The sequence below is a fragment of the Lissotriton vulgaris genome, chromosome 4_1, assembly GCF_964263255.1.
Source record: "Lissotriton vulgaris chromosome 4_1, aLisVul1.2, whole genome shotgun sequence".
NCBI lineage: Eukaryota > Metazoa > Chordata > Amphibia > Caudata > Salamandridae > Lissotriton > Lissotriton vulgaris.
The window spans coordinates 1868817669-1868840332 of record NC_141691.1 but is presented as its reverse complement, the minus strand read 5'-3'; the positions used below and the strand labels follow the sequence as shown (position 1 = coordinate 1868840332).

General features: G+C 42.0%; 1 protein-coding gene across 1 annotated transcript in view; it reads right to left on the bottom strand.

Moving 5' to 3' along the window:
- The window catches only part of FER1L6 (fer-1 like family member 6), a 755805-nt gene that overhangs the window by 317502 nt on the left and 415639 nt on the right, over nt 1-22664 (bottom strand). Inside the window, exons 7-11 of the mRNA XM_086966191.1 lie at nt 19699-19777; nt 17572-17728; nt 17231-17417; nt 7390-7582; nt 2954-3303 (exon numbers count right to left, since the gene is read on the bottom strand). Of these exons, the coding sequence (XP_086822317.1) occupies nt 2954-3303; nt 7390-7582; nt 17231-17417; nt 17572-17728; nt 19699-19777 (966 nt within the window). The remainder of the gene's footprint in view (nt 1-2953; nt 3304-7389; nt 7583-17230; nt 17418-17571; nt 17729-19698; nt 19778-22664) is intronic.

Sequence of the window (22664 nt, the reverse complement as noted above, 5' to 3'; positions counted from 1 at the left end):
AAGAACTCTGAGACCCTTAAATAAACGTCTCTTAAAAATTCCGAGAGTGCATACTGTCAGAAATGGAGATAGAAGCTTCTCAAGAATTGGCCCTGCAACTTGGAATGCACTTCCCTTTACTCTAAGAATTGATTCCAATCATAAGTCGTTCAGAAGAAATCTGAAAACATGGCTATTCTAACCATTACATATCAAAGGTTTCCGCTCACATACAGGGTCATCTTTTCACAGAGCTATGAGACCTAAGGGTGACCTACGCGCTATACAAATTAAAAAACATAACATAACATAACATAGATGCCTATGGCTGCATCATATTTGTCTAATAATGCTGTCCTATGAACCCTACGTAAATGCTTTTGAAATGAAGCAGAACACCGACACTCTCTCCATGAGAGGATGCAATTGTGAGTTTACTACTTTGTCCTATATGTATTTTTTCCAGCTTTCTTTCAGGATGCGGCTGATGTTCCTCGCCTGGTGCAATAGCATCAGTCTGTCTTGGAATGGGACAACATTATTTACTTTGTCAGTTTGACTCCATGGCCCGGGGAACATCCTTTACAACGCGGATGTTACCACGCAGTGCGGTTACGACGCGTCTTTTACAACGCAAGTCGTAACCACGACTTGCTCTGGAGGGCGCTCTAGGCTAAGGAATAGTAGATTTACTATTCAAACACCTTCCCTACTGTACGTAGGCTGGTGTTGGAATAGTAAATTTAACTATTCCTAAGTCCAGCACCCCTACAGCGCAAGTTGTGGTAATGACTTGCGTTGTAAAAGACGCGTTGTAAAGTACCACGATGTAATACATTGCGTCGTAACAACGTACATCCCTATGGCCCTGGTAGGAATGTTTTGACCCCTGCATTAACACCCTGTTTGCACAGGGGTCGGAATTCAAAGTTATGTGGTATATGCCACAAACAGCAACTACCGGGTGCAATAAATAACTCGCCCTTCCATAAATTTCAGCTGGTCTAACCCACTTGAATGTTGAAAGGAGAAATGTGTATGGTATTTAGCATAACAGGCAGATTTTTCAGCAATAAGCACCAAACTCCACATTTTAATCCCCAAAAACATATAATATCTGAGACATAACGTATCTAATAAATTCCAAAACCTAAATGTAGAAAGCAGCCTTCTCTTTCAGGATGCATGTGTTCATGCTCAGTTTATGTAAACCAAAAGCATAACGCTCAGAACCGTTCCTCTAAATGTTCCCTCTTGCTCCAGTATTGACTTCATAGCAATTAGCAACTCATCTGTTCATATCTGTGCTACCATCGTTGTACTTTGGCTTCCAAAGAAGCTAGTAAATGTGGGACCTGGCATTGGTACTTGCTAAGTGCAATATTGCCATGGCATAGAAGGCCAAAAATGCTCCAAATAATAAATATGGCTGGAAGATGTTAAAATGGACTAGGGCTAAAATAGAGTATACCAGTTAACTAGCACAGGGACAGCCGAATAACCACCTTTAACCAGGGGCATATACAAGTAACTGGAGCAATAGCAGTAGTTCCTGGCAGATGCAACAATAATTTGCATCGCGGCAAGCCGATCTTCCAGTAGGCTCTGCTTCCCTGCTATTGAGATGCAGCAAGTGATCCTTGACTTTTGCCCAGACATCCGCCTTTGACTTTACGGTGGCTGTGATTTTTCTGGCAGTTGTTCATTTGTTGCTTCAACATGTTCCTTTCTCTGGCATTTCTTTAATTGATTTTCTAGTCCTGATGATGACCCTTAAATAGTTTTGGGTTGAAACGCAATTGACAACCCTTGCAATGAGGACACTAAATTGATGAACAGCGTCCGTCTTTTCTATTTACTCAGAGTTGTCCCTTGTATAATATCAATTAACTGCTCTACTGCTTTTATCTACACAGTCCTGTACTAGTTTTGGCATTGTAAACTGTGTGATCAATTGAGCACAGAGCACTTGTTTGTACACTTATGCTTCACTTATGCCTCAATTCATTTTATATGTTTTATAACATTTGCCTAGTGGGACCAGCTTTTTTTCAGTTTGCCATGTGAAATTATTGTTGCATCTGCCAGGAGCCACTGTTCTTCTACTTACCAGGGACAACCGTGTAGTCGAGTGGTTTCCCCCCTGCCGACTACTGCTAGCGAATATCTGTGCAGTAGCAATGTTTAGATCTGGATGGTGGTGGTGCCCCCACTCACATCTGAACAAGAACACATTTGCTGGGTTTTCAGATCCTGGTTCTATGATTTCTGGATACTACTAAACGTTGCGAGGCATGTACCACTGATTCTCAAAGATGAATGCTGTTATCGCTTTCAGAATGGGCTATGACAAAAGCCAACATGCTGCCCTTCCTACTTATCACTAAATAATAGATAGGTTACAACATACACTGCTAAGCACCTTGTCTCCCAAACCAGTAAAATGCATTCTTTCTTTCAGCCACTCCTTCATTGACGCCACCCTCACTATAGAATCCTGTCTGCAGAGACTTGGGACGTTGTAAGTGTAATGGATGGAAGAAAGACCTAGGGGACACCTAACAATACATTTGCAAATATAAGACTGGAAGTAGGAGAGATTTACTATAGAAAAGGTGCTTCCCTGGAAAGACCTTTCCAAACTGCTAGTAGAAGCGATGAAGTCAAATGCAGTAAATTAATTCAAATATTGGTCTTTTCAAATATAAGGAAGCAATAGTAATATGCAGAAATAATATGCAGAAAACAAGGGGAGAATAAAGCCACCATTATGGTCTGGGTATTTGACATAGCCAGTAAAATTAGGAAGATACATCCACCTGAGGTCCTCATCTGCTATTCCTTTAAAACAGTCATAAACATAATATAAAACGGAGTCATCTAGGTTATATCATGGTCTCATCTTGATTCCAGGGCATTGTGATTGGCTACTTGTTAACTCACTGAACACACTCATGAATATTGCTTCACTAACCTCTGGAGGCACATCGAAATGTTCCACTTCAACTTGAGTTGAATTTGTCTTATCAGCTGCAGGAGATGTTTTTGCCTCTTCAGCTCCCTTTTCTCCTTTCTCTTTTCCAGAACCCTTGCCAGCTTTTGCATCCTTTCCAGGTAGCTTTATGTCCTTAATAATCTTCGAAAACTTTGATTCCTGGGCTCCACCTGACAGGATTTCCACTGCAATTTCAATGAGGATACGTCCTCGAAAGGAGACCCCTTCACCGAATCCTTCATTAAGCTCTTGATGGTCATCGATTAACTGGTGGTTCCGAGGGGAGCCATACAGGTTGATCCAAGATGGTCCAAAGGTAGGAAGGAACCCTGGAATGGAGGCAGAGGTACAACATGTGATCAGATTTCTACCACTCGCTCATAACTTTATAAATCTGGTTAGCAAAATGGCCAAGGGTCCAATTAACTGTGATTGTCTATTGTTGGCAATTGAGGCCAAATGTGGCTTTTAGACTAGTTTGTCGCATAATCACTTGTTAAGCTTCAGTATCCCCTTCAAATTGTATTTACAATCTTAAAAATCATAATAGTAATGCAAAATAAACAATAAAATAAAATCACCAACTGGGACAGCCGTTATTTCCAATGGGAGGTATTCTCCTAAATATATAGTCGATTTATTAAATAAGCAATTAAAGATACTTATAAATACCCGTACGGCGGGGTAATAGAATGTGTTGCTGTCTAGATCTACCCAACTTTCCTTTCATATCATTTCTAAATAAACTAACAGTGAATAATTGTATATCATTCACTAATTGTGGATTAAAAACTAGAGCATCAGGTAAATAAAATATGTGTAAAGTGTGTGATGTGTCCATGCTTGCAGGTGAGAGTGTGTTTGTGTGAGAAAGGGAGAGTTTATGTGTAGCATGTGTTTATGTGAACGTGTGTTTGTAAGTGAAAGTGACAGCCAATGATAGGAGTGGCAACAAATTAGATTCATAGTCATTAAGTGTACGTGAGTATGAGTGAGAATGATGGATTGAGAGTAAGAATGAGCGTAAGTCAGTGTGAGTGTGTAGGTGTGAGTTAATCAGTGTAAGAATGAGTGAAACTGTGTGAGTGAGTGTAAGATTGAGCACAAGAGAGTGGGAATGAATGAGTGCAAGGGGGTGAGAATGATTGAGTAACAGTGAGTTGGGGAGAATGAGTGTGATGTGTGAGTGAATGAAAATAAGCATGAGTGAGAATGTCGTTTTTATACTTGTTTGTCTGATTTTGGCCCTGGCATACTGGAGGCAATTACTAAGAGACAGGTGCCTGTCATATTAGAGATAATAATTGATATATAGGAATATCAATGGCAAAAGGCTGGCACAGGCATGCAGAAGGTAATTTTTGGCATGGAACACCCATGGCTAGATTCTGGTGCTAGCATGCTGATGGTGATTCTTGGCATAAAGGATGACAGATGTGGCATATAGGATGGGGAAAATATGACAAACTGCTGGCCCTTTCATTCTAGAGGTAAATTCTGACAGAATGGGCATCAGTTGTGTTTAGATAACATTAACAGTCAAATGCAGGAGTTAGGGGGATCCATGGAATATACAGGGCATTCAAGGCAAAATGCTGACCCTGGTATAATGGGTGGTCATTTTGGCATATCGGGGTACCCATAAAACATTTTTTTTAAAAGAGGGTCAACTCCTGTGGAAGGTCAGGTTTTATTAGTTTGGCACACCATGAGAGGTATTAAGGGCCTGATTTCAATGTCGGTCGGAAAGCCTTCGACCACTGGTTGGAGGCTTTCTGACCAACATCTAAGGATTAGACTCTGACAGCCGTATTACAAAGACGGTGGTTGGAGTTCAAACCAGTCGCGTAATCTGACTCGACTTCGACTGGCTCAACGGCCAGTTGGATGGGGCTTATAATCCCTAATGTACGACGTTTCCGCCATCGGGATTATGATGGCACTTTCCGACAGCAGCTCCATGTCAGCTTTTCTGACATGCAACTGCTGTCGAAAAGTGTCTTTAGGGGCCCCTAGCAGGGCCCCCTTCCCATCTGTCCCTCCGGTTGTCGCCCTGGAGGGCACCTATGGTGCTCCCCTTCACATCCATGCACCAGGGATGAGCAAAGACTTCAATTTTTCAATACGAGCTTGTGCTGTGGGCGGTTTCGGCCTCCGCACTAGCTCCCATTGAAAAATGGAAGTTTGTGACTGCACCATGTGCGGTTGCATCCTAATTCGGTGTGCGGAACCACCGACCTATGATCGGGTGGTTCCCTCACTTAAATGGTATTGGGCCGACAGAAGTCCGCCCAACATCGTAATGAAGGCCTATATATTTAATGAGTGCCTTTTCATAGTCCATGTTACTATAACAGATTTATGTGAAAGTTTGCTTTAAAATGAACTATTTGATTCATATTTTGCAAAAGTTTCTTGTGGGGAGAACCGCACCCCTGAACCCATTCAAAAGTGCTCCGATTCATTTGCTTTGCTCAGTACCATTTAGAGCAAGTATTGTATTACACCCCATTACGTTCAAAGGTTATGGCAGCACCCTAATATAAGTGTATTCAAAAGAGACATTTGTGTTGTATTTTTATATTAATGACAGTAATAATGTAACTTCAGTGATGTCGATTATTGTGAGATCATCTGGGTTAAGATTCGGTGACCTCACTTCCTAGGAAGATGATATCACTCCTTTTGATGTCAATAAGGTCAAGGGATATGTGATGTCACTTCCGCTACCCCAGGCATTTTGGTGAATTCATGTCCATGATTACCAGTACATGACATTCATTTGAAAAGTCCGGCCGTCACTTTTTTATTCGTCTAAATGCATTTACAACTAAAGCATCAGGTCTACCACTGGAACCTTAATCAATTCCTTGCATCACAACGTGGCACACATTTTTTAACTCCCTCATTTAATAACTCAGGAATCCTTCACTAAAAATAAGAGAAATATCCCTATTGCTTACTTACCAAAGAAACCAATGCCTAATTCTGAGTTTATTGCATAATACAGGCCACACATCATTCGTCCTTACCATGGCGAAAAACGTGAAAAGGTAGAAACACAACTGCACAGATATGTGGACCAGCACTTCCTGCTACACATCTGTGAATCAATATTCAGAGCAGTGAGAGGGACAGAAACTGCAGTAGGCAAATGGAAGAGAGGACTTCCTCATTGCCCTCGTAAAAGCTCTTTGAAATCCTCTGATTTTCTTTGACCTAGCAGCAGCATCAGATGGCACTATGGACTATCAGCTAATGATACAGCAGATTAGATAGGAATCTCAGGATCAGAACTAATCACTGGTTTTGAATCAAAACCAGAATATAAATAAAGTGTCCATCAAATGTTCAAAGTTTGACTTCTCATTTGCCACTGTTACTCAACGTACTAAAATGCAATTATCAAGGTAAATAAACATCACAACAGACAGTTACAGATGTGTGCACATGACACTATAATCTACCTCCAAATAGAGGCAATTTGCATGTCAAACCAACATTTACATTTTTCTAAACCATATCTACCATCTGATGGTGCCAGAGATTCTGGTGCTGCAAGCACCAATGATGGACCTTGAACTTTCCAGTAGCCTCATCTCTTCTTCATACAGCCCCAACTCCCCATAAAATGTCAGCAACTAATGACGTAATATTAGTTTCAGGCATACCTTTCATAGGCCAAGTAAAAGAGAGGGCAACGAAAACAACTTGCAACTAACTATCTGTACTTATCCAGACTTTACCATTGGCTTCAACAAAATGCTTAATGGAATTAAACATAATTCTGTTTATTCCATATCTGAACTATTGCAATGTGACTTGCATTCTGAAAAAGCTAATTGACAAACTGCAATTTGCGCAGAACAAGCCAACGTGGATAGCCCTAAAAGTCATACAACATATACCTGACATACAGCGCTGCACTGACTCTCGCTAGGATCTGGGATAACATTTAAAGTTCTGTGCACCATCGATAAGTCGTTCTGGAATAAAACATCCAGGTTACTTTCTTGAGATAGACATCCATTATATACTAAAATGAATCATCTTCGAAATCATCATCATAGACATGGGTATATAACACCACATGTGTAAGGCCTCAAACTCTAGAACATGGTCAACATTCCTATGCATCGTTCTGTTAAAAACTGGATTGTTCCATCACTCAACTTCAACTGTTTGCAGTCCTCAACATATTGCTTCTTGTAGCTAGCATGAACCCAGTGCACTCATTGTTACGTAACCTCCCAAAAACAGAGGAATAATCCTTATCTGATCCAGAAATTGATCAGCCGGAGTAAAATCGTAAATCCTACCTACACTACGTCTTACCTGTTTCCACATAGAGACACGAGAGTTATCTATGGTAACTTTACATTTTTTTTTTTACATATAGATTGTCAATCGCCTACCTTTATCTCCATCCTGCTCATCTGAAATTTGCTTCAAATCGATAAAATGGGTGGCCAAAGCCACATCATTCATGCTGCCTTCATCCCACACCTGGATTTTAACCTTTCGACACAGAGGCGGAAACATTTCCTTGAAGATAATTTGTTCGTGCCACACAGGATCTGCACAGCTCTTAACTGCTGCTGTTCTTCCCTGTGGTGAAAATGCAAATATTGATATCACAGAAGACACTATACAGATACATGACTCCAAAATGCGAAGAGATATTAACAGAGACTGACAGATCTTTACATACACTAGGGTACTCTTAGCACTCTCCAGTGGCTCAAGCAGGGCCCAGACCTGCACCATAGAACGTCCTTAGACCGCCAAGATACTTGAAAACCATAAGGTCACCAATCCAGATCTTTCTGGAATTCCATCTCCTATATCAATTCACCGACCCAGACACTGAACCAAAACTGTATTAGTGGAAATTATTGATGATGACAGCATTAGATATATTCTCATCATACTTAGCATCCTTATTCCCTTTTGATTTAGTTTCCAACAGCACTCTTATTGGTAAGTAGCAACATTCTGCCGGAGTCACAGGACCAACTCTCAGCTAGATCCGCTAAGTTTGAAGTGACTACAAGCAATCGATTAAAGCCGACTTCACTTTCATCACTGTGCCCCGAATTTACCCACATATCCTATCATGTTCAATATATAATTCCTTCTCCTAAGGAGCTTACAGGCACATCGGTCATTGTAGTTATTTGCAATTTCTTAATTGCGATTTTTAAGGAATCGCAATTAAGAAATCGCAAATGCCTATGCATGTAGAAATCGCTGAAAATGTGCGATTTCTAAACATTCCTTAATTGCGACTCGCAAATTGCGAGTCGCAATTAAGGAATCCCTCCCCATTCATTCCTATGGGCCTAAAGGCCCATAGGAATGAATGGGAAGACATTCTAATTTTGTGAATCGCAATTAGCGATTCGCAAATGGAGAATGCAATTTCAAGGGTGCAGGGATGTCCAAAGGACACCCTGTTGCACCCCTGAAATTGATATGTGCACCCATGTTATGCACACACATGCCCCAGGGGCATGTGTGTGCGTAACATGGGACTTTGAAAAATACACTTTGACGCTTTTTTAAAAAAAATCGCAATTTACCATCACCTTACATGTGATGGTAAATTGTGATTCTTATTTGCAAAATCGCAAATCTTTTTACTTTCTTGCATTGCATTTAAGGAATCGCAAATTGCGATTCCTTAAATGCAATCGCAATTTAAGAAATCACAAATTTTGCGATTTCTTAAATTGCGAGGGGCTACTTGTTTCATGCATTCCAAAAGCAATTTTTGCGATCGCAAACGGACGATTTTTGCGATTCGCACCGTTTGCGATCGCAAAATGCTTTGATGCATTTGCCTGTTATTGTTAACTCTCGGCCTATGATGCATTCCTCCACAATGTTTAGACCTATTGTCTAAACACACCACCTATTTTCTCAGGTTTCCAAATGTCTGTACCTATTTGATTAATGCAATGTACAAATTGAATGGAACATGCCTTTTGTCATCCTCCTCGCCCCAGATTTACTCCACTTTCACCCCACCATCCCTCACTGCAACATCCCCATCTTCAAATGGTGTATCAAATTCATAAACTCAGCAATGGATGTCGAAGTGTACAGAACAGGAGTCTTCAACAAGATTATTCAAAGAAAAGCTCAGTAACGAAGACATTAAGAAGCACTCACCACATCTATCCTGAGGTCTATGCAGCAACAGCATGATCCTAATCAACCCCAAAGAAGATTTACACAAATTCTGTCCACTTTTAACATCCAACTGTTGTCAGGCCATGGTGAAGCAAATCTCCTCACAAAGTTTGAGAGAATGGTGGAATTCTCCTGCCCATGCACAGCAAAAACTACAAAGTCAGGCCATCACATCCAGATTGCAATAATGAAACTGTCTGCCCCACATTCAAGCAATTAACATACACTGCTTCAGTAGAAGAATCCTCTACTATTCACCTTGAAGTTTCTTTGGCCAATCAGCAGGATCCTCCATTCCACTAGCATATTCCAATATGATGGCAGATTATTGCCTAAACTCTAGACCAGTACCTTCCCTGACCCCCCCCCCCCGATATCTCTCCTAAACCTCAATTCATGTATTCCTCTTCACATACTTCTTCTTCCTAAAATCAAGATATCACTAAGGGCCGATATGATTGAAGGCCACTCTGCAACACGAATAAGGTCATAGCCTGTTACGTGCAGAAAACAGTATGAACAAAGATCACCTCTAATTTTACCCCTGTAGCCCCCACATTTTTCATTGTAATCTTGAACATGCACATAAACGACCACTGTGGCCCACTACAACGATTTTGTATTCTTGCAATTGACAAATGTAATATATATGATAATGGCCTGCATTTATAGCTCCAGCCGAGCGGTAATAAGCACAACGCTATCCTTGTCATAATGTTTGCAGTATAGTATAAGATCATCGGTCTCAACGGGCCATTAATCGTTATCTGGAAATCAATGGCAATAATTTGTATCTGATTAGATTGGCTGAAATGTAAACTTCTTCTGCCCTAGGCACATTAGTCCACTGTGTCATATTTCTATATGTACCCAACTACAAGAGTTGCAACAATTTTCCAATTCGAGTATCAACATCTCAGTATATCCACTTACATGACACTCCAATGACTGCTTCATTCGTCAAATGTTGGCAGGTTATGGGTTAAACAAATACAAAGTAAAAACACCAGCAATGTATTTGCAAATATATTGGGTGTGAGAAATTGGGATGTCAGTTGACTGGGGTGTCAGCCCGAGTCAAGAAAGAGCCACAGTCCCTGGCAAGGTGAACTACAAAAAAGTCACTAAATTAACCTGTGCTTTGTGGGCAGTTTGGCACAAAAAAGCAGTCAGGTTTAACTTAGAGGCAATTTGTAAATTATTTATGCAGCCACAAGCAGTAATTCGGTGAAAACACAACTCAAGAAAAATCCCAGCCCAATTTAGAAAAATAGGGTACCTTTTAATACATTATGTGACACCAAAAGGACACAAATATAATCAGTAGAAATGAAGTTCTGATTTTGTTTTTAGTGAAAAATACTAATTAAAAGATCAAAGCACAAACAACAGTTATCTAGTCGCGCGAGACCTGGTCAGCCGACAAATATGGCCTACCACAATGGAGCGTGGGTCAGATACAAGAAGTGGATTGAGCTGGGATGGTGCTTATCTTCCAACTTAGAAGAATTTTCAAGAAAAATGTTCAGAGAAGGTAAAGTTCTGCCGGGCAAGGCTGCAGGGAGTTTCTGAAGAAGGAGTGTCATCGTCTGGGAGCTGCAGGATGAAGTTGAAGGTGAAGTTTTCCGTGTTTGGATTAGTCACTTTTATGGAAGTTGAAATTCTCCAGTGGGACAATGCAAGGGGCAGTAGCTGAGGCCGGTTTTCCATTCAGCAAAGGAACGCCGAACAGGATTTGTTCCAGTGAAGAAGAACGTAGTGGGAGCTACTGAGAAGTCCGGCCAACCGGCAATGCACCTCTGGTGGATAGACAAATTGGTTAGTCCTGGTCTTCCTTCATTTCTCAAAGCAGATTTTAGTTAACAATGTTCCACGTTCTAAGTTTTAGATTTTGGCTATCTTGGCATGTTTAGCACCACCACTGAAAATCCAGCACTTGGGAGGTTAGGACTCACTTGGGCTGGGTGGGAGCCTGTTATGTCCCTCTGGCTCCAAACAGGAGGCCAGCCAACTAGACATTGGAATTGCACTGGTAGTCCTGAATTCAGATGGAGAAGCAGGACTCAAGCAGCAGGACAGGCCTTGGAGGCATCAAGGTGGGCTCCTGGCAACAAAGCAGTCCTTCCAGGTGCAGCGAAGCAGTCTTGTGTGGTACGCAACAGGCACAGAAACAGACCGTCCTCTGAGAGTGCTTCTGCAGGTCCAAAAGGTGGACTGAAGAGTTGGTCTGAGGGCCCTCTTGGTATACCTGATGCTTCTGGTGATGGGTAGATGTTTCTAGAGGTTTCTCTTTGAAGTGCTTGGAATTTCCTGACTACCCTGGCTCCAATCTGGCTGCATAAACTGTGAAGGGCTGACAAACCTTTTGTGTGAAGTCAGAGCCCAACCTATGCAGTTGCAAGTGGGCTGTGCCCATCTCCGCCCCGTCCTCCATCCTGCCAGCAGACGGTGAATTCAGGCATACCTGATTCTCTCTATTGTTTGACTGTCTGGGAGGAATTCACAATGTCCTAACTGCCAACTGCCAACTACACCCAGTCATGTAACCCAGGGAAGGAAAATCATAGATCATAGATACCAAACATGAAATGTCATCTGTCACCATCAGAAGTTAGCACTTATTAAATGTAATTTAATGCCCCCTGCCATGCTATGGGGCAGGTAGCCCTCACAGTAGTGAAAAACGAATTATGAGTTTTTCACTACCTGTACCAATATAAGACTGACAGATCTAACATTGGGCACATTTCTTCAATTTTACAGCAACAGAACCCCACAGATAAAGATTCAACCTAGTTTTGTAATTGGAAAATAGCAGAAACCAAGGGTAAAAAGCTGCATCTGGAGGGTCTGGTCATAAACCACAAAATACGTGGGGAGCCATATCCCCTGGCTCTACTAATGATGCAATTCCACCTGCAATTTACAGAAAGACAGTAACAGACCCACATGTAGCCTTGCAGTCACTGAAGCTTTCAACTCTTTCCTATTTTGAGGAAAAGTACCCCCCATGTTTGGAAAAGGCAATCATAAACCCAATGCTTAACCTGGAACTGTTTAACTCAAGAAACATCCATCACATCTTAAATGTGTTGTTCTAAAAGATGTATGACTGAGCAATAACATATCAGTGTGGCACCTTCCTTGAATAGACTGTACATGATTCTTGTCAATCTCGTTTTCAACAAAAACTGGTACACAAAGAAGAAATGGACATGGTAGAGAAAAAGGTATTGAAGTGTCAATTCTACTGTATCTAGAAGCAGTGTTCAGCCTTAGCATCTATCAAGTGTTAATAAACTACTATAGACATTCAGAGATACAGGATTAGCCTAAGCAAGATGGGGTAAAGTGAGCAACATTTTACTTAGGTTGGATCTTGTGACTCAATGAAGGATGTCCTCCATATGGATTTTATATCTTCTTTATTCCAAACATAGATAACTGCAATTGGTTCTCCCTCGCCAGCCAGCAGACTTCTCACTTCAAGAAAGAATTCACCTGTGTCATACAACATCAAGACACTAGAACAACCCATACACAAAGGAACATGTACCCCAAGCCCATCAATTCTGATACAGCACATCTCCTTCCCTTCATACATCAAAAGATCAAGGAATTTAGCAGAGGCAAACTAAACAACAAGGAAAGAACAACAAAAGATAATATAATAAACCAGTGGCTCCTAAATGAAAATGGAGCAGCACAGACACTGTGAGTGTCTAACAAAACACACACCATAAAATAAAGGTATGCCCACCACATACCATTAAATAAATGTGTGCCACATCTTCCTCCTCTTCTCAATGACTATGGGGTGTCACCCTTTACCACACACATAATCCTCTAGGTACGTTGGGCGATATCTGTGTGTAGGCACCCTTCAACCACTGTCCTCCTGTGAGCCAACCATACTTTCTTCACCACACCTTTTCCTCTCACCTTTCTCCTGACTTTGTTTCCTAACACTTCATTATCATCGGTCCCATCATGACACTGAACAGAATTTATTTCGGAACTCAATTCTCGGTGATGCAGTAGGCCCACACCATATCACAAAACATTCTTTTGATATCACACCTCCTCCCCACCACTTGAATGACTCCCTTTTCTTTGTGGTTAGCCATCTCAACAATGCCACTGGCATTTTAAAGAACTGATGTGTTTTGAGTATTGGTCACAGTTATTTCACAGTTGATATTTTGCTGACTGTGAATCCTGCAATCAGACAGCGCTCTCCAGGTGGCGCCTTACAACTTACCTACAGGTCACCTGTATGCACCATACCTCATTCCTATATAAACCCAGGCCCAGGCTTACAGATGAGATGATGTTAGCTTGATTTACTGCCCTCTGCGGGTCTCCTAATTCAATGCTCTTCTTGGAATCCACATCAACAAGACCACAGGACATCTTTACTTTTGTCGTTGGAGCAGGAGGCAAGCAGAATGTTACATCTGCCCAGGTCCATCTTAATAGTAGGATGATGCTCAGAGACTTGTGTGCACATTGATAAAGAGGACTTATCCCGTGTGCACCCATAAGCTTTTTCATGTCCTATTGACAGACTTAGATATAATTTAGACCACAACTGACAAAGGAATTATCACTTCATTGTTTGCCCAAGTTTTATGAAAATACTGGAGACAATACATGGTCCTGGTGTGTGCAGACACACTGGCCGTCAAGGGGTTACTAAAGCATGCATGTAGCAACAGACCTATCCCGAATTAGTCCTCTTGGAGTTACCACTGTGGTTCCTACTTGGGTGAACTGTTTGCCTGTTTACACAGAAGCACTTGGCAGCTCAGGGATACAGAAAGCACTCAGTCTTCACTGAATACCCAAAAGCAGGGCTCAGAAAAAAGAGCAAATGTGGACGATTCATATGATGCAGATGAAATCTTGACATTCAAGTTATGCCATTAAAACGGATGAGCCCATATATAGCCTGCCTGCACTGACTGGATCCAACTTGGATTCATTCTTTTTCCAGGACTGATTATGGAAATGGTATTGAAAAGAGACTACCTGAGCATCCATTGGAGAGATTGGAGAGACTCAAAAAAAGCTGTAGGACGCATGCGAAGACCCCTCAAGGAAGCACACATAGCCCTTGATGCTTTTCATTGGTTGACTTTGGAACAAGGGTGCAACTCAAAGACCTGTGGCGACTTTAGGAACTGGTCTGGGCATGCTGCAAGCAATCATCGAAAAGCACACCAACAAGCATCTATCTACCTACCTAGAACAATCTGGTAGCCTCGATCCATCACAGTCAGGTTTTAGGCCAAAATTCAGCACTGAAACAGCCTTGCTGTCGATAACAGACGACCTGCGGCTGTACCAGGACAAGGGCTACTCTGTCGTCCTGGTGCTGCTAGACTTATCGGCAGCGTTTGATACGATTTCCCATACCATCCTGATCGAACAACTGTCTGTGAGTGGAATCGGCGGTAGAGCACTGGACTGGATCAAAAGCTTCCTCTCCAACCGCACCCAATCTGTCACCATGGGTGAGTTTAGGTCGGAAGAGGTTAACATTACCAAGGGGGTCCCGCAGGGTTCTTGTTTGAGCCCGACCTTATTTAATACCTATGTGGCTCCCTTGGCAGATGTTACTAGAGCTTTTGGATTCTGCCCAGTGTCCTACGCTGAAGATACGCAGCTGCTCTTCCCCTTTAAACAACTTACCCCGGAAATTATACAATCCTTTTCCGATGGGATGAAGGCAGTTGCAAGGTGGATGTCTTCCAACTTTCTTCAATGTAATGTTGGAAAGACAGAGGTGATGCTCTTCGGGGAAGCCATGGTTCAATGGTCCCCCGATTGGTGGCCTTCTGATTTGGGCCCAGTTCCTGAGCCCAAAACAATAATCAAGAACTTGGGAGTACCCCGGAAATTATACAATCCTTTTCCGATGGGATGAAGGCAGTTGCAAGGTGGATGTCTTCCAACTTTCTTCAATGTAATGTTGGAAAGACAGAGGTGATGCTCTTCGGGGAAGCCAGGGTTCAATGGTCCCTCGATTGGTGGCCTTCTGATTTGGGCCCAGTTCCTTAGCCCAAAACAATAATCAAGAACTTGGGAGTTAGATTGGAGCCGGAGTTGACCATGAAGCAAAATGTCAATACTACTGTGGGATCTTGCTTCCATGTGATTGGTCTCCTCCGTAGAATTTTTCCTTTCCTCCCTGACTCCCATAGGAAAACCTTAGTTCAGGCTTTGGTTATCAGCCGCCTTGATTATTGTAACGGTCTTCTGGCAGGTGCAAATGAGGAGGTTTTGGATCGTCTGCAGGTGGTGCAAAATACAGCAGCTAGGTTGGTGCTTAACGCACCCCCCAGATCCTCCTCCAAACCGTTACTTCACAAACTTCACTGGTTACCAATACGTCAACGAGTGAAGTTCAAGACCTGCTGCATCATTCATAAGGGCCTCAATCAATTGGGACCAGAGTATTTGGCCAGCAAATTTGTTCCTTATGTCCCTACCCGTGCCCTTAGATCCACTGACCAGTTGTTACTGAGTGTTCCTAAGATAACTAAATCTAGGTTAGGTGGCAGGGCTCTGTCCGTAGTAGGTCCCAACCTCTGGAACTCACTCCCGCTCTCATTGAGGCAATGCCATAACCATCTTCATTTCAGAAAATACCTGAAAACTTTTCTGTTTAGTTCATTCTAACTAGCACCTTTGTTGGTTTATAGGAGCTTCATAGCACTTTTAACTTCATTGCTTCCTTTATCAGTTTCCTTACCGGTTGTCATCAGCGCGGAGATACTCCTACAGGCGGCAGACCCGAGAGCAGAGGACGGCCCGGGACCAGGGTTCGATTCCCGGCGCGGCAGGTTTCTGGACCAGGGTCAGCGGACTCGATAATTCTCTCGCCTCGGTGCCCACTCTGATCAGCGATCACACTCGGCAACTCTGGGCATTAGCTTGCCTCATCTTCACTAACGGCCCCACCAGACCGCCGGGGATGCCTGGCCTCACCCTGGAGATACCCATTAAGGGACCATCTCTCAGGGAAGCCAGGAAGGGTTTCGCAGCGGTCGAAGCGCCTTGGGACCCTACGGGTAAGTAGTGCGCTATATAAATGCCAATACATTCGCAATACATTTACATTTACATTTACGGGAGTTTATTCACAGCGCTATATAAACACGCAAATAAATAAATCCATCAGTTTAGGGAAAGCAGAGCTTACAAATAAGTCTTCTGGGGCAGATATCTGTTTCCTAAGGAATTAAAGCAGAAAACGTTCACTACCTGCAATTTTATTTGAGCCTAAAGACCCAGTTACTCAGCAAACAGACTTCTCTGGTACAATTTTCCTAGTGCCATTAGGCAACAGTGTGGTGTATAAGCATATTATGAGCAACTATAATTTTATTAGCGAGTTGTGATATCATTACATGTCATTCACGAAGGGTTTCAAATCATTCTCCTTATCCAGCCTACAGTGAAGCTCCACATTGTTCTTCAAACAGAAAATGGCTTCCGTGAGCCCAAAAAACACTTGCTTACCTGCCTTGCCGGACATAGGCAACCTAAAAACAAAAGCGGTCACAAGTCACACAGCCCATGGGCGACAGTAAATCTCATTCTAAAATCTCTACAGTTGTATTATTGTTGATAATTAATAATCTGTAATATGGGTAATGGGAAAGGAATAATTTAAACCTGAATCCTATATGTCAGTATACATGTCAATTGTGTATGTATACCATGAAAGAGAAGGCAGTCGCCCACCCTGCTGTTCTACACCATATACTTCTCTTGTACTGTATTTACATATATGTGTTTGTCCATGTGTTTTTTTTGTTCTCACACAGTGGATTATTCAATGAATACTATTTGTACACACACTGGTTTTGTAACAGTCCTTAATTCATCTGACTTTTGTACCAAAATAGGAACATTTTTGCTAAAAAATGTACTTGCTGATACAAATACGTACACATAAATAAATGAATACTTGTGTTGAAAACTACACAATATGTGATGGGATTCATTTCAGAGGGGAGAATTGCTCCTTACCACTGAAATAATGATCCTTACCATCTGGCCTGAAAACATGACTACAGCATAGGGGTCCACCATGTCCTTGCCGTCTCCCATGAAGGCTTTGGTTACATTCGCCATGATACTGGAGTTCATCTTCGGGAGTCCTTCTGCTCTGTAGATTCGCACATAGAAGCGGGCCCATGGCCGCTCAGATGGAAATCCTTTAGGTATCAGCAAGTTCCTAATGAATAGAGAAATATTTCCGAACAAATGTAAATACTTTCTGAACGGATAAATATATCCCCCGCTGGGGAACTAAGATACATTGCAAATGGCTTGGAAGGACGTATCTGGAAGGATTTAATAATGGAAAGTAATAATAGAAAAAACATTACTTCTCAATTTGTTCTTCTGCGTCGCTCGCTTTTTGACTGGATGCGATGGAGTCTCCTTTCCCAGCAACGCTGATGTCACATTTCAGGTATCCCTTCACTCCTGTTCGAATGTCACCAGGGTCTGTCAGCACTGCCCACTTGTCACAAAACTGATGACCTAAGACAACCAAAACATATATAATTGTAACAAGATCTTTATCAGATATTGTTCTTCTTAATTCTCTTCCTACTAGTTTTATCCCAAATTCCCAACTTGGCGACTTAAGCTCCTTACCTCGCATCCACACCATTTATTTCTGCAAGTCACTGAACCTCACCATTTCTATCCGCTTGATGCCACCGCTATCTCACAAAGGTGGCTCCTTTCTTCACCTTTTCCTTAAGTCTTCTTTACTGTCTTGTCAAATTTTTCACCTGACTGAATCCTCACTTTCACTATTACTATCTTTCCTATCAGCACTTTTTGCCAGAGCCCAAGAATTGAAGACTTTGCGGATCTAAACTTGACAATTTCCTTGTACCATCCATTCAAAAGACTTGTCTCTCTCAAACTTCACTCTTTCTTACACTCAAGTGTCTCCCAATCTTATTAATTGCCTACCCATCCTTTACAGCCATTCAACCCTCACGTAAACACTACCAAACATAAGCAATCTGGAACCAGTTCGCCAAACAAACTGATCACAGACAGTGGTCACATATTGCTCACTCATTCTTTGACGACCAGTCTATAACTTTGCAACGCAAGCTATGTACTAATGAGTTGGAAGGGGCTGCAAGAAGGCCTACCTAAAACATATTAATTTGGTAGATCACTATTTGTGACCCCCTTGTGAGGAGCTGCAAACACTGAGATTGTAGTCAGTAACGAACAACAGACCACCGTCCCTGTGTTTGCATTACCACTTGATAAACTTTATTTTTCAAGTAGCCCGTGTTTCTTAATGGAAGCCCTGATCCGCTGCTCGCTTCCTCTGATGCTCCTGGCATGATTCCCGAAGGAGAAACAGTCCAAAGGGCACATCTTCTGTTTCACAAATCTATTTACCTTTGAGGAGTTGGTAACCTGCCAATGGTTTGAGATTGGACTTGCAGTCTCATTGTGAACCACAAATAGTATCACAAATAGGAGGAGACTCCCATTTCATTCGATTCATAATGAGTCATTGAACCCGTCTTGGGGTTTGAAAAGGCTTTACTACATGGTAAAATAAGCTTAAATCATAGGATTTAGAGGTCACAAACACCATGTGTAGGTGGAGACATATTTTATTTTTTTCTTATTTTTGTGGTTTAGGTTCGCAATATAAAAAAACAAAAAAAGAAAAATAATCACCACTACTTGCCAAGGTCAAATCTATTGACTTTGCCAATGCTTGCTTTACGCAGCATCTATTTCTCAGAAACGTTTGTCTCTGCTAACTCCCCAGTACACACCCCAGCATTAACAAAGCCAGTTGGTTTGTGCAACATGCGCAAGTCTGATGCACAGGTCAGACCTACAGGCTTTGCAGTGCTTGTTGTATAATTGAACAAACTTTAATTCGCGTTAAAATGGCGGCCTGCCTCTCTAAACAACAGGTATTTGTAAGACTTCCTTAGTGAGCTCAGAGCAGCCCTTTGGACCTCAACTTCTGCTAATGTTGAATTTTCAATATCTCATAAGTTTGCATCATAGAGAGCACTGGAATATGCTTACTGTTCCAACCCTTTAGAGTGAACACATCTTACTCATTCTAGTGCTGCCTTCTGTTTCTTTCATATTTTAGACCAAATACCCTGCTTGCTAGTTCTCTTTTTTCATTGGTCAATTTAAATCTCCTTCCCAGCATCTGCCCTTGGACTCAGAAGTAGCATCTCACACTTAACTGGTACTCTTTGCTCAGATGTGTGGCCCTCATTGCTGAGTGGTCCCCCAATCCCCCAATCCCCTGCCACCCAGCGTCATGAGTAACGTCATCGTGCTGCTTCCACCTTTGATGCCTGACATTATTTGCTCAATTTTATAATCACTTAAAATACAGGCACTTCCTGCTCTTGGAATACTAAAACTTTAATAAAACGTTATTCTTAAAAAGATGTCAGCTTGAAGAAAGCAGCGCAGCGCGCGGCTCCATTTGTCCCCACCTGGCTCGCCGTAGACTGTGCCCACGTCCACTTTAAAGGATCCAATCAGGATGCTGCCTATTAATTTGTTGTGCAGAACCTGTGAAAAAGGCACACGTGAACCCAGAGAAGGAATATTTAAAACATGTGTGCATGTGATATGCACCATTAAGCAAAAATGAAACACATGTAGATGCTATTTTGCAAAAGAATTGGTTTTTCGATCCAGAAATACAAATGTGATTGTCTTCACGGGTGGCTGATTGTACATTCAAAAACATAAACCACAAAGGCTCATTTTAGGGACCAGCCGGCCCGGGTAATACAGATGCAATAAGTGACAGGATATGGTACTTACATAAATCTTATGGTAATGTCAAAGATGTTTCCGACAGGGATTGCTGGCTGCTGTTATTGAAATGAAAGTGTCTGCTAGTGTTTTTTTTTTTAAAACCGGGTTGGATTCTAAAAATAGTAGTAATGGCTGTCAGTAATGGGATTTTCGACGAAGCCATTAACTCAGTGTGTGTGTGTGTGTGTGTGATTGTGCTCTATATACACAGGAATATATGCCCATTTGTATGCCTTTTACATCACTATCTGCAGTAGTAAGTATGGTTACTTGTGCTTGAATAGATGTGTGTGATTTTTGTGTGCGCATCATCTCATTTCCAAAGTGTCTGGGTATTTATTGAACTTCATTTTTTAGGAGGAGCCTGGTTAGTGCATGCGCTGCTATGCAATGTATGCTGTATTCGAGTGTGGTCTTGAAGCTCCGCTAACTCTGCCCATATTTTTCATTGGCTTGTGTCATTGTCCTTTGTAAATTCTGCCTTCTGATTCGTTAATAGGCTTGTTAGACCCTCCTTAGTACCGCCTGTTCTTCATTTGCAACCCTCCCATGAGGACTGGCCCTTTTAATTCTTTTGTTACACGCAATGTTTTATTTAATCTGTAAGCACTATTTTCTTTAATGAGTTTCTCGCACTGCAGGCATGACATGCTTTCCTGCAACATGCTGTGTGACATGCCATGTGCCTTTTCACTTTCCAAGCAGCCTGGGACAATGGCAGCCGCTTCTTTGAAATGAAATAGGTCTCGAATATACAGGAGTTTGAGCTACTGGCACTGTAAATTACAATGCCTTTTTATTTATGTGTTAATTATCAAAACAGAAATAAAAGGCATTGTCATTTACAATGCCAATAGCTTAAACTCTCACAAATGCTAGAACTATTGCTTTGCAAATGCTTTTTATTAATTAGCAGATAATTATTCTTAAGCCCTGCTTAAAACTTCAATTTGGGTGCAAACTCCAGACAATGAGATTTCAAGGTCAGTTTCTGCTCATGCGTTTACTGCACCCCTGCTATTTGCCTATAGCCTATGCCTGCGAATTGTCCACATGTTGGAGCAGGAAGCACCGGCAGAGACTATGTCAGCAAAGGCAAATAGTATGGAATTCTCACTGCAATGAGTGATGCTCAAAGCTTGCAACTTTACAGGACTTTTCGTTAGGAGACAGAAAGCTCTTGGCTCGTGAATAGCATGAATTGGCTTGCAACTCCGAGTGACAAGTTGTCAATACTGTAAAGGAGGCCTGCAAACAGGGTTTTAAGTGGGCTAGGGGTCACCGGTGCTGAGCACCTACAGTTTTTTAAGGGGGGGCTTCAAAACGTGTTTCTATCGGGCTCTGTTTTGTGCCGGGCCGAAGACGGCTGAAATGCCAGAAACCGGTCCCCGGTAGCTTGTTTCCTTCCCAGTATAAGAATTGGCTTGGTAGTTTGGTCTGCCCTGTTCCCATGATGCACTGGGCCAGGGTCAGACTAATTTGCATATAGCCAAGTTCTGAGCTGGGATGGTGCAGTGAGCTAAAAAACGGTGATGGATCAAGCCCTGATCTTTGGACTGGGTAAGAGTGGTCTGCTTAATTCAGACACTCTGTTCATCACCGCCCCCTTTTCTGGCACAGGTGGTACATTTCTTTCTGGACTGCAGTGACAGCAGACACATGGATGTGCGCATGCGCACACCGCTCACTTCTCACTAGTGGAGAAGTTGCGGCATGATGTCATGCCAGGTGAGCGTTGTAGGGGAAGGGAAATCCTTTAAAGAGAGTCATTTTCTCTCTGAATTTCACTTTCTTTTTGAAACGCAGGAGCAGCAACATTGTCCTGGTGTCACCAGGGCTTTAAGTGGAAGCTTTTTCAATATTATATACCAGCCATAGTTGCTGCTTATTTATCTTATGCAACTAACAACCATTGACAAAACCAAAAGCCTTGACTTGTTGTAGGTATGATGTTACTTTTAGTATCATATATCTGGATGCAATTACAGAAACAGTAAAATTTAAGTCGGGCGACATACTATGCTAAGCACAGATTTTAGGTTATGTGTTTTTAAGCCACACCCTTAATTACATTGGCAACACCCCTTTGAGAGAACCCCCCAGTTTTGTCATCACACTTAAAGCCCTCCCTGCAAGGGACAGCAGACATTCATCCCAGCATTTGAAATAAAACGTGCATGCACCGTGACACCCCCGTCCCTCAAAGAGAGGGGGGTCACAAGGCCCCAACAAGGGCCGCACTGCGATTCAGACATCTGGGAGAGCACACAATTTTTGAGAACCATCTGCACAGACCATTATGTCTTCATTGCTAAAAAAATCTCTTTTTCCAGGAAACCGTATTTTTACCAGTAAGTCAGATTCAAAGCATCATAAGACCCATGCGGTGCTTTAAAACTTGTCTGCTTTGATTCCCCTGTACCCTGTGTTCTGTAGTTATAAAAAACTTTTTAGCTTAAAGAACAGTTGCGTGGGCTATTTCCTTTCTATCTACAAGCTATAGTAGTATCTTTCCATTCAGAGTAAATGAAACAGATAATCTGAGCTAAATACAACTTTGGCAAATTAGATCCATGTTTAATCATATGTTTTTGAGTTTTTTCCAAAAAAATGCAACATCCATTGCTCTTTCGAG